General features: G+C 45.6%; 2 protein-coding genes across 3 annotated transcripts in view; one reads left to right on the top strand and one right to left on the bottom strand.

The window, feature by feature from the left end:
- Positions 1-4,174, bottom strand: part of slc49a4 (solute carrier family 49 member 4) — a 37,532-nt gene extending 33,358 nt beyond the window's left edge. For both annotated transcript variants that reach the window (XM_079731783.1, XM_079731784.1), the window contains exons 1-2: positions 3,772-4,174; positions 738-831 (exon numbers count right to left, since the gene is read on the bottom strand). In XM_079731783.1, coding sequence (XP_079587909.1) covers positions 738-831; positions 3,772-4,066 — 389 coding nt within the window. In that variant the 5' untranslated portion in view covers positions 4,067-4,174. The remainder of the gene's footprint in view (positions 1-737; positions 832-3,771) is intronic.
- Positions 4,175-4,540: 366 nt separating this feature from the next.
- Positions 4,541-12,169, top strand: hspbap1 (hspb associated protein 1). Its single transcript, XM_079731601.1, has 7 exons — positions 4,541-4,935; positions 5,475-5,659; positions 6,507-6,643; positions 7,981-8,152; positions 9,892-9,975; positions 10,670-10,780; positions 11,669-12,169. The coding sequence occupies exons 1-7, from the start codon at positions 4,740-4,742 to the stop codon at positions 12,158-12,160; spliced, it is 1,377 nt and encodes a 458-aa protein (XP_079587727.1). The 5' UTR covers positions 4,541-4,739; the 3' UTR covers positions 12,161-12,169.
- The last annotated feature ends 234 nt before the right edge of the window (positions 12,170-12,403 follow it).

The following is a 12,403-nucleotide window of genomic DNA, read 5'->3' as shown; positions in this document are numbered from 1 at the left end:
TTGAAATAATTTGCTACCGCATTGTTGAATGCACAATGCATTGGAAGAAAGATTAAGAATAGGATAGTGAATAGAATTATGTCCCCACAAACACACATTATAATTAAAATGACTTTATCCAAGACCCTGCACTCAACAAAGAAGAACATGAAACTAAACCGCCATGTTGAACATTTGATCCTCACATTTTCCCTTATTTTTCTATGGCTGTGTTAAATAAAAGGCATTGTGTTTTCAGTGTGTTTGACTGATAAGGGGAGGCTTGCAGTCACAAAATGTAACAAAGCACAAAACAGTGTTAGGAATACTGCATTAATCATTCCTATGAATTTCGCTCTGGCTGTTTGTCAAATGTAGGAAGTCGTCGACCTCAATGCATACATGCATACAGAGAAAAATATATATGAGGTAAAGCATTCTTCTATTCTCAAAAGTTTCCCATTTTTCCCATGAAGGTGGGAGGTGTTCAATTGAACTTTATGATGACGCCTGACAGGCAAATACCTACAATTCAAGTTAAAGTAGTAAGTAGTAGTCAAAGACATAGGTTTCAGATAGGTTGCTTGCAAGGCAATGCCAGTTGAGAAAGTGGCCTCGAGGCAAATGGTTGTTTGAGCATTTGCATTCAACTGCTTTGTGTATAATCCGAGGACTCGGTCGGATTCATTCATATACTCTTCTAATACCGGTTCCGGTTGACCCGTCAGCTGAAACAGGCTTCATCGCTGCGGCCTTACCATTGCCGCAGTTTCTCCTCCTCCAGAGGAATGCTGCGTAGTGCGGAGCCCAGCAGCATTAAGAACGCTGACAGCAGGAGGGACACACGAAGACCTGGAACAAACACAGGAAACAATCAGCCGCGTGACAACACTCAAGATAGTCAAGTTGGCGTCTCGCAATGAACATCAGTCTGGCCTTGCCTGGACATCGATTGGTTTCAAAATATGGCAGCTGCCTAACGTTGTTCTGAAAGCTTCAGCCAATCAGAGTGACGCTCTTGTTCTCTTCTCGTGCCAAATCAGTCAAAAAAAAACGTATTGTCCTCTGAGAAAAGCCTTCCCTCTAAGATGTCTGTTAATCTTTTAACATTGATATGAGTCTATTTCAGATAGACTCAGAACCTTTTTTTTTTTGTTATTGCTTCCTATATTACTACACTTTCCTTGGGCGAAGCCATTGTGCGCCACAGACAGAACCACCCTCCCCCAAAGAAATGATTGGTCCTAAGCGTTTAAAATGTTTAAGGGGTCGAGGGATCAAGGCCTTGCCTGCAGCGAGATACAGAATGTGAACATGTGAGATAAGGATGTCCTCACAAGGCTAAGAGACTGTGTATTGGAACAGATTGGCCAAGATGCATTAACAAAAAGCACCGACCCCATCGCCACTGTTCACTAAGATTCAACCCCCAACCCTGTCTGCACATAAACTACAGCCTTAACAAAAATGGGAAGAATCCTTGTTGCCTAAAAAAGAGACAGACTCTCAGTTTCTCATATATTTAAAGGGAACTCTCCATTTCCATTTCCTTTTTTCTTTTCCACTGTTGCAGCTTACTCTGACCAGCCTATATGTACATAATCTTGAACTTTTAGGCTAGAGGGTTTGGTTTCCCTTTGTTTGAATGTCCGGCTTTCATATTCTTGGAGGATACGACTTGCCATAATGAAGTGTGTTTCACATGTTTTTTCATTTCTCTACCAACAAAGTTACACAATATAGGCTGTCACCGGAGTGAAAGGGTCTTGACCAGAGTCTGGCGACAATGACTCATCCCGCCACAAACACACACTATGTCTCGTGATCCCAAATCCTAGTCATGACAGACCATATTTCAGGAGCCTTGTCTCTTTTCTATTAAATTAGAAAGACCTTTTCAAAGGCTTGGTGATGGGTTTCAAGAAGGATACGAAATCATCAAGTTTGAGAGTAATGGCAGTCATAATAGATGACTGGGAATAGATTATTCTTGCAATATTGAATAATAATAATATTATAAAATGATATGAATCCAAGTTTTAGAAGCCATTATCGTATGGCAGGTTGTGTGGCCTTTAATATAAACAGGGAACCTTTTTTTTTTACCGAAAACAGAAACTGTGTACTGTATCGCACCTCCATCTAAAAGCCACACATATCCTATATTTATGCGAAGCTTTGAACTTCAAAGCTTGAACTGCCGTTCAACCAAAAGAAAGTAACCTTCCTCATAAAATGTCCATTAACTGGGTCCAGCAGCTTTCTCTGATATATCTTGCCACCCTCATCATGTGTGTGACCTTTGATAAACACATTACATTGACATGGCCCTGCTCTTCTTCATGGCTAAAGAAGATCAGCCATGAACACACACACACACACACACACACACACCCACACACACACACACACACACGCTCTGCTTCAATCATGCTCTATCTCCCAATCATACAGTGCATACACACACACACACACACACACACACAAACACACAGCAGTGTTATTGAAGACAACAAAAAACAAATAATTTGAAGTCTTTCAACCAAAACTCTTTCAGCAGGGTTGGTCTCACCAGGTTTGAAACAAATTGAAATGTCTTTAACACATTGTGTGTGTGTCTGTGTGTGTGTGTGTGTGTGTGTGTGTGTGTGTGCGCAACATTACGATTGGGTGTCTCAAAAATCCCACTGAGGCCTCACAATTATTTGCTTGTGTGAAACATTGCTTGCACATATTCAATTGTTGAGAGCCTAACTGCTAGCAACATTCAAATATAACCTCCTTTGTACATATGTGTGAGGGAAAATAACTATATTTTCTTAATAACGACTACCAGATTACCACAACATGTTGAGGAAATTTGTAAACAGGGCTGTCAGAGATAACGCACAAACAAGCCACTACCCTAGCAACATGAGGGCTAATCTTTTATTTCATACTCCAAGCTCACAACAACTAATGTGATAACAACTAATGTGACAACTACCTTGGTTTAAATCAACATAGTCCGCCAAAGAACGAATCTGCATAACAAGTGGTCGCTAGGCGATTAGCTGTGTTTACCTAGTTACCGTACTGCTGTTGCTGTGTTGTAGCGTCATCCGACTAGTGTGTGCATGATCCTGACCTTCCAGTCAGCTGATGCAGAGGAACTGGTTTAGGACCAATCTTAAGTATCACACCGGTTTGTGGTTTTAGAAATATTGTGGTGGATCATCCAACTGAGTGAGCACTTCTGGGACGCAAAATTCCCATTAGACAATCCTTCTGGGTGCTCTCCTGAGATATTGCGATGAGGTGTTATTGGAAACTGCACGACTGATCTCTTGTGTTGTTCCATTGATCTGCTGTGTGGGTTGACATTATTTCCGTTGACGGAATGTGTGATAAGATCGGGGAAGTCAGACAACCATGACATCCTCTCCGTTATAATGTAGTGTAGATGCAAGTTATTTTAACCTAAGCCTAGAACACAAAGTCCTAAATGAAAGCACACTTCAGAACCCATTGACCGAGCTGGTTTTGATCAATGGACCTAAGGCAATGGCTGGTATGGCAGCTTTATGGAGTTTCACTCAGTTAGACTGTAATCAGGACTAGTCATATTGCTTTAAATATAATCACTACACTACAATAGAGAGCATACATATTTTTCAAAATAATTTCGAGAACATTGGGTTAACATCGGACTATGATTATAAACCACCCCCTAAATAATCCCTGAAAACAAATCAGACATGAAAATCAAGGACAAGGTCGGACACTGTAACGAACCTACTAAAGAAAACTCACCTTTATTATCCATCAGCCACATGAAGAGCAGCCAGGGGATGTAACCCACTGGACCCCACAGAACCAGGAGCGCGATGTGGGGCTTGGTGAAACCAAAAGCACGCATGGCTGAGTTCTGGATCGGACCCCATGAGTTCCACACCATCCCTTGCATGAATCCCAGAAGGGAAAACAATGTCAACACCAGCCATCTTCTCCCATACACTCTGCTGTACACTGGCAGGTTATTTGTCTCCGTGCTTGACGGGGACAGAAGAGGTTCCCTTTCGGCTTGGTCGCTCGATGCGGTGCCCATGGTGTTGTACTCTCAGTTCGATGACAGTGTCCGTATCAATAATACGACAGGAAATACTTCGTTATTTACTTTTTTTGTCCCCCCCCCAGAAACAATAACAACCGTTGTCGGTTTACCATCGACGTGACGCTAGTGCGCATGTCTGAGAGGAAGTCGTATACAGTCTGAAAACTGTGCTCCTGTGATCGCCATTTTGGATCGTTCACTCCAGCGGCTTGAACGGTCCTTCTCCGCGTCAACAGAACCACAATGGAGGGACTTTCACCGTAGGCAACATTGGAAGAAAGTCCAGCAGACGTTCACGTGAATTTGTTTACTTCCTTGAGGTGTTACGTTCATCCCGTGCAACGTGTTGTGTAAGGGGAGACACTTTCTCCAGTAGCGCTCAATAAATCTAAATAGGGTCTCTACTTCTCACAAATCCGGGAAGAGGATTTGAGACAACACTATTTTAAGACAGGTCTATATAAAGGAGCTAATCGGAACTACTTAAATCATACAGTATCATTGATTGACTTTATTTTGAGCGTCTGAACTGGTTGGAAGCGCCTTATTTCGCGTCATCTTCGGCCATTGAGTGATGACAGAGACATATCATACTGTCATTACATAGATTGACCTGTGTCCAACCTTAGTGTTATTCGTTAAATACACTGTCCTACTAGTAAGGGCCATGGCAAAACGAGCCACCGTTAAGCCGTTCAGCCCCACGGAGGCCCGGAGGATTCAGGATGGTTTACAGAAGCCCGCCGTCTTCCTAAACATGGCTTCTGATTGGCCGGTTTGCAACTGGAGCGTCGACCAATTGGCTGTTTCCCTGGGAGACAAGCTCATCAGATTCAGGCTTGGTCGAAAAGATGAAACTAACTGTAAGACAAAAAAACAACAAACATTTCGACATCAAAATAATAATACCAAATGTACCTGAATAAATCAATACACTTCACTTTTAGTCAGAGGACACTTTATTGACTTCAATAACTTTTGGAAGACATTTGTAATTGGTTACAATGGGGGACGATTGAATGTGCAGTCCTGGTATTGCAATTACTGTGCTTAACCAGCTGTGACGATATTTTGACTGCCTATAAACCATTTGATGTGCGGGCATTGTATTCTAACTTTGAACCTCTCTTCCAACTCTGTACTAGTGTTTAGTCAGCACTGATCACATGTTGTACGATGCACACCTAAACATTGCATAAATAATGCATGAACAATTGTAATCGATAAATGATTACGATCTTTACATAGAACCGAACCACATGAATTGCTTTATTCATACATCATTTCTCTCTCTCTCTCTCTCTCTCTCTCTCTCTCTCTCTCTCTCTCTCTCTCTCTCTCTCTCTCTCTCTCTCTCTCTTCCTCCTCCCTCTTCCTCCCCCCTCATTGTCTTGGTTCAAAGGGCCTCTGTTTGAGACAGAGTGTGCCTATGTAGAGGCTAACCTGGCCCAGTTTCTCAGATGGACCAGTGGCCACAGTGAGGCGGCTGTGGGATCTTTTGCCGTCTACCCCTTCTCGGAGTACTGGGCCTACGCTGACTACAAGTACATTGCTCACCTCTTCCAGGAGACGCCTTCGAAGTTTCAGGTACCAGCTATCCTGTTCTGATGGTGGCTCATTTTCGGTTGAATGTTCATTTTCTGCCACTTTCCTGTTAACTTTTAAAGGAAAGCGTGTGAGGTTGAAGAAAATACAAAAATACTATTTAATATTGGTCTGTTTACTCCTTTTCTGTAAGTGGTCTGCCTTGAAGCTGTTATTGAGAATCAGACAAACTAGGGGTCATCCCAACCTTTCTGCCTGCAGCTACTTTATACTCGCGTCAGTGTAATGTGTTTCGAGGGGCTCCCTCTGAGTCAATAGCTGCTCGTTGGTGATTTACAATGTTTTGCGGGACACATGAGCAGATGCACAGACGTAGGGCAGACAAAGTTAATCTTTTGGGTTGTTTACAAAGTAATGAATTAGGGTAGCACACTCACAGGAACAAGCCCTCCATCATGGAAACAGGGGGTGGGTTATACATCCAGAGTCTACCTCTTAACTTCAGAATGATACACCGAAGAAAGCAAAAGTGTGTTCCATGTATTGTTTTGTTCTTGACATTCAAACTTATGCTAATCACGGATTGCTGTTTCATTGTAAGCGGTTCTTGGAATACTTTCTATGCCATTTCGTGGTCTGTTCAACAATGGTATCCATCTCAAAGGCTTCAATGTTCCACCAACACAGAGATCGGGGGTCTAGTCTTTTTTTACTCCCCTCCTACTGAGATATTTGCCTTCTCGCCCCCTCCATGGCTTCGCTGTGATCGACGCCGTTGTCTTTTGTCATTGTCCTTTCCACTAACCTGCAATTTAAATCAATCCCATGACAGCTCCAATCGACCAGTCACATCGGACACGGCACTCATCAACTTATGTTTTTCTCTTAGGATGTCAGGTGGTCCGACTTTGGCTTTGAGGGGCGCGACGGGCGAGCCAGCACCCTGTGGATCGGCACCCAGGGGGCCAACACCCCGTGTCACCTGGACTCGTATGGCTTCAACCTGGTGCTGCAGGTGCAAGGAAGGTAGGGCTGGGCGATTAATCCAATTTTGATCGTGATTTCGATTTTAGCTCATATAATCGAATTGAAGCGTTTTTTTTTGTTTGTTTTTTCATTAAATGTTTTATACAAAGTGCAGAACTGCTGGATACATATCTGTACATTATTTTAGATCTGAACATTTTCTATTTGACCATTTTGTGTATTTTTTAAGGCGAACCTTCAAAGTTCTCAGTTACAAAGTGTTTTTTGGGAGAGACATGCTAAATACATGTTTTCAAACTAAAAAATAATCGTTTGAATATCGTGATTTCAATATTGACCAAAATGATCGTGATTATGAATTTTTCCATAATCGAGCAGCCCTAAAGGAAGGTGAGGTTAACCAGCACCCAGTTTGGACTAAACGTTCCGGTCCGTCTGCTGTTAGTCCTCAGCCGCTAAGCTGTCATGATGAGGGGCTGGTATGATATGATTGGAATCTGTCTGTGTGTTTGTGCATGTGCTCGTGTGTGTGCGCTGGATTCCAGATGTATGGATGGTGTACCAATCCTTGACGAGACAAATCCTTTCACCAATGGGGATTCTAGGCAATATCCTTATGAATAGATACACTCGAGATGTCAGAGGTCAGAAATTCATGTTGTCAAATTGAGCTGAAAGGTGTGTGTGTGTGTGTGTGTGTGTGTGTGTGTGTCTAAAGCCAGGAAAAATACAGTGAGGCCGGCCGCCTTGAGAGAAGGAGAAGGTGACTAGATTACGTTAGATACAGGCCCTATTGTGGTACGGAGTTCTCCTGACAGAAAGAGGAAAAAATATCAATTTGTATCTTATCTCTCTCCTTTTACTTTCTTAAGCAAGCACATTTCTTATCTTATACCTGGTAATTGGGTCTCGGGGGTCATTTCAATAGGCAAAGGAATGACTGTGATGGTTCTTTGTCGCTGTTGATCTGTAGAAGGAATCTTTACAGAATGCTGATGAATCCTTGAAGCTCACAGAGCTTTTGTGATCGCAGTGTCGTGACACAGACAAACTTGGATTGAATTGGAGCAGTCGAGCACGTCACGCTGTTGAAAGTGCCACAGATGTTTAGAACAATGGAACAATTCAGGGAACGGAGGGGAGGAGGGTTTAGAAATGGGTGGGGATGTCCTCATTTGAGGAGTGGAAGTTGCCCTCCCTTATCAGTTTGATCGTGCCGTCAGTCCCATTGTAGTAACTTGTCCAGTTGTATTCTGTGTATCGAGTTCATCGGTATTGTGAGCCTCTATCGTTTGTTATACGGGTCCCACCGAGTGACGGCTCTGCTTCTCTTGTCGTCCTCTCTCACTTCTCCTCTCCCACTCGTCGCCAAACAGGAAGCGCTGGCACCTGTTTCCTCCCGAGGACACGGCCAGCATGTACCCCACGCGGATCCCCTACGAGGAGTCCAGCGTCTTCAGCCGGGTGGACGTGGTCCGCCCCGACCCGGCCAGGTTCCCGGCCTTCAGGATGGCCAGGCCCCACCGGGTCACCCTGCTGCCTGGACAGGTCAGCCCCGGGCCCCGCCCGCCCTCCCTCCCTTCCTCCCTGACTCCCTCCCTCCGTCCATCCCGGAGATGGAAGCCTCCGTAGCTCAGGTTTAGAAACTAAAAGCCATGCCATGCCTCTCTAAAGGCTCAGTTCTGGTTCCACGTCGACACAACACAATGGCGCAGACGCTTCGACGCAGTCGTGAACCTGTTTTGGTTCTGCGTCGGGTTTTGGTGAGCGGACCAATCACCGCACTCGCTGCTGCGTCGCCTCGACGCAAGGTTACAATTTCTGCGGTGGATGCAAGGCGGGTCCGCAAGGACGTAATGGGTCCGTAAACCCCCTTGCGTTGCGTCAACGTGGAACCAACTAAGCCTTTACTCTGAGCCACCTGGTTTGAACCATTCGGTGAAACTCTGGCATAAGTTAATCTAGCAACTTTTGACTTTCAATGCCTCTTCTTCTTTAGTATTGCAACTCGGCGACAGTGTTGACTCACATTTTAAACCCAAGGGTGAGAGGAAGTGATTTGTCGGTTAAGTCAACTGTGCAGACAGATATGCAGTCACAGAATTTGTCGCATGTGATAAATGACTTTTGTCACAGAGTACATAATCATAGCAATGTATTTCATTGCTCGTCAGGCGATGTCCTCGTGATGTAAAGCAGAAATAATATTGGTCTTTATGGTCTTTTTTGTGCTTAACTTTTTTTAATGGGCTGAGGTATGCTCATTAAAACTATAACTATGTTCTGAAATACCCTGGATATTAGCTGAACGGGCCTGATCGGTATGCATTGCGTCTAACACAGAACCTTATCCTCATCTGGTTGCCTTGTACGTTAATTTGTTTACGAGTACAATCTCTGCAAGTTGCTCGACTATCATTCGGTCACTGTTACCTCACTTTATCCTCCAGTACCTTCTGGTAAGAAGGAAAGCAGCGAGGGGAGTCAGGGCCAGGCCGTACCATTATCCTATAACCCTCAACCTGCGTGTCCAATCCCCACCCTCACACCAGCCCTCCTCGCCCACCATTTCTGACAGTGCTGCTGAGATTTCAGCCTTTTTCCAAAAGTCAAAACATTAACATAGAAGTTAGCTTTCTATCCTTATCATAGCTGTCGTCATTGGCTACCTCAGAAGTCCCCCGTTGCACCACACAGTCTCTCTTATCACCGCAACCCTTCTCCGCAGTCACATGGTATCTTTAAAACTCGTGTCATGTTAGGAGGCATACAATTGTTTGTTTTTTTTTACGTTTTTCATGTTTTTCATTTTGAATTATCAGTCAGTTCATTTATTCTGAAGTTAGTTAATTTAGTGCTTTTGTCTTTTTGTCAAATTGTTCACATTACCCAATACCCACCATTTCTCAGCTATGATTTTAATAAGCCTCGATCAGTCCAAATGGGCCCTATCAACGCCAAGGCACTTGGCAATATGTCAGCTGCCAACACAAATGAGATACTGAGTGCACAGCGATTACACTATTGGAAAGCTTAAAATATTTCAGCAAAATCAAACAAAGCACAGAGCTGTGCTCCTTTCATGCCATTGCGCGTCGATGAATCAATGAAGCCATCTCATTCGAAAAGAGATCGGAGTCAGATTAGAGGGAACTGGGTGCCAGGCTGGAAAAGTGATGTACTGCCACCTAGTGGATTGTCCGCATGATTGCACCATCTGTAATTGTTTCTGCTGAACTATAGCAATTCTAAGGACAAAGTTAAACCTCTTGAACGGTCCGCAACAGGTGCTGTACGTCCCCAGACACTGGTGGCACTATGTGGAATCCTTGGATACGGTCACTGTTAGCGTCAACACCTGGATAGAGCTGGTAAGCTAACAACCCCCCCCCCCCCCCCCGCCTTATCCACACAACACACATACTGCTTTCTATGAACAGATGATTGATGTCTGATACTTTACCTCAAAATGAAAGGGGGCTCTTCAGGCGAAAAATGAGCTTTTTGAGGGGAGCCAATTTACTTTGAAAGAGCCCCCGGGCTAACGGATGGTTGATGCTCACAGCGCTAAGTGCTGCCATCCGACGGCGCCTGCCCAATCTGAGCAATGAGCACGTCCGGTAGTGAAGGATTCACACCGTCATTATGTTGTGTGTGTGTGTGCATGTGTGTCTGCATGCAGATACACTGTGTGTGTGCATGGGCACATCCACAATTATTGGGTGTGAGTGTGTGTATGTGAGTATTCCTTCAGAATTTGTGTGTGTGTGTGTGTTGGTACGTGCGTGTGTGCATTAGAGTGCCTGCAGCAGAAGAAGCCCAGCCTCTGCGAGGGAACGGTTTATTCAGCTGGGCCATCCCTCCCTGCAAGGTCACTGATGTGCTGGAATCTCTGTGTGTGCTGGACCCCCACCCCTCTTCCTATCCTCCATCCCTCTTTCACATCATACCCACGGTCCATTCTCTCTGTGCGCCACGCCTTGCTCTCCAACCTGTGTCCGTCCGTCCCGTCCCCCCTCCCCGCCCAGACTGACCGGCCTTTGTTGACTCTCTCTTCCGTGACAGGAAGTGGACGACGAGGCGAGGGTCAGCGAGGCTGTGACCAAGGCGGTGGTGTGCGCGCTGAAAGCAGCGCCCAGCCGTGACAACCGCGACACGTGGCTCAACCCCACGGAGGTAGAGGCATCCAGACGGAGAGAGAGAGAGAGAGGGAGTGTGGTTTACATGAATTGTCTTCGTCTTCGGCTAGGCTCACACACATATCCAATCCACGGCGTCGGCAGGAGCCAAGCGGTCTGGGGTTGCGCGTTGCAACGCACACAATCACTTTTGAGATGTCTAGCCAAATGGATCGAGTTGCGAGTGTAGAGTTATACATATTTGTATCTCCGCTGATAACATGCTTGCGATTAAGCTGGTTTCTCCTAGGAATATCGTCTTCACACAAGAGTTATGTAATCACTGCCTCAGGCTTAAAAGGCTGTCATTGTATACACGTCTTTCTGGGGCCTGTCGGCTGCTGCTTGCATAGCAATTTCACATGAAGCTCTATTTTAATGTTTGGTTAAAAGTAGATAAGCAAAATCCCTTTCGAGACTCCTCTTAGTGCAACCGAGACCAGGATGAGTGGCAGTAGCCTCCACCCTTCACACACCCCCCCCTTCCTCTCTGTGGATGTCAGGGAGGCTCTGCTCTGCCGTCCACCGCAGCACAGATGGGGTTTCAGTCCTTCTTAACGTGCAGGCAGTGATTTACTGTTCATGAATAGCTTAGGGACTTCTGATAGGAATGGGAGAAGATACCCGAGTTCACCGGAAGTTTAAACTCGGCCGGCCAAAATCCTGGGAGATGACACTAATACAGCGCTAATGAATAAAGGATTACAATCTGAATCAATATTTGGCTTGTCGTTTGACTAACGACACGCTGTCAGACACTGATGTAGTCTGTAGATTTGCATGGATCTCTCTAAGTGCATCGTCTCAAACAAAAGTAATGCCAGACCGGCTGAAGCACAATAGAATTCCACCGCTCACCACTTTTATTCTCCCTCATCCTTTGCAGGACGAAGTGGCAACTCACGAGGAGAACATGCAGTGCCTGAACCTGGCAGTGCAGGCGTGCACGCAACAACCGCTGAGCAAAACGAAAGCCCTGAAAGGAGACTCCGCCGGGCTGGCCGCTGACCCGGCCGTGGAACCTACGCCTATTACCGCCGCCTTTGGGCCACACCTGGTCCTGGTGCCCTGCACCCCTCATGAAGACACCCCCGGCTACGACGTGCCCTGCTCCGCCGAAACACCAACCAAGCAGGCCAAACTGTCGGGGTCCTCGGCAGACCACCCTTACGGAGCTGACTGGTTCGGGGGGCATGCCGCTGAGCAGGGTCAGGTACAGGGTGCGGGGGATGCGGTGCCAATCACCACCAACGACCTATTAGACTGCCTGGTGCATCCTGATGTCATCAGCCGCGTCACAGAGCTGTTGTTGGAGAAGCGGAGCTGGAGACGCACCGGGGACACACCCGCACATCGTTCATGTTTAGATCCACAGTAAAACGACACGTGGGACTTATTTGTGTTGTGATTGTGGAGGCGAGAAGATTGTGTCCAAAGGAGCATCCAACCAGTCTTCATGCTTCTTGTTTGTTTATTAAAGAGGCTTTGGCGCAAAAGACTCCTGTTTAGGGTTAGCAGTTAGCGGGAGGGGTAGGTGTCGGGACACCAACGAGGTGCTAAGCTTTCTCTTGACAGGTTAAGATTTTGATCCCAGTCCATTTCTTGACAGGATCAGAATCCC

The sequence above is a fragment of the Pollachius pollachius genome (genome assembly GCF_949987615.1).
Source record: "Pollachius pollachius genome assembly, chromosome: 3".
In the NCBI taxonomy this organism is placed as follows: Eukaryota; Metazoa; Chordata; class Actinopteri; order Gadiformes; family Gadidae; genus Pollachius; species Pollachius pollachius.
The sequence above is the reverse complement of the archived record's forward strand: the minus strand, read 5'-3'. Positions and strand labels throughout refer to the sequence as shown.

Coding starts and splice junctions, on each gene's coding strand:
- hspbap1 (XM_079731601.1), top strand. CDS start 4,740: ATGGCAAAACGAGCCACCGTTAAGCCGTTCAGCCCCACGGAGGCCCGG. Junction 8,153..9,891: donor TCACCCTGCTGCCTGGACAG/GTCAGCCCCGGG, acceptor GGTCCGCAACAG/GTGCTGTACGTCCCCAGACA. Junction 9,976..10,669: donor TCAACACCTGGATAGAGCTG/GTAAGCTAACAA, acceptor CTTCCGTGACAG/GAAGTGGACGACGAGGCGAG.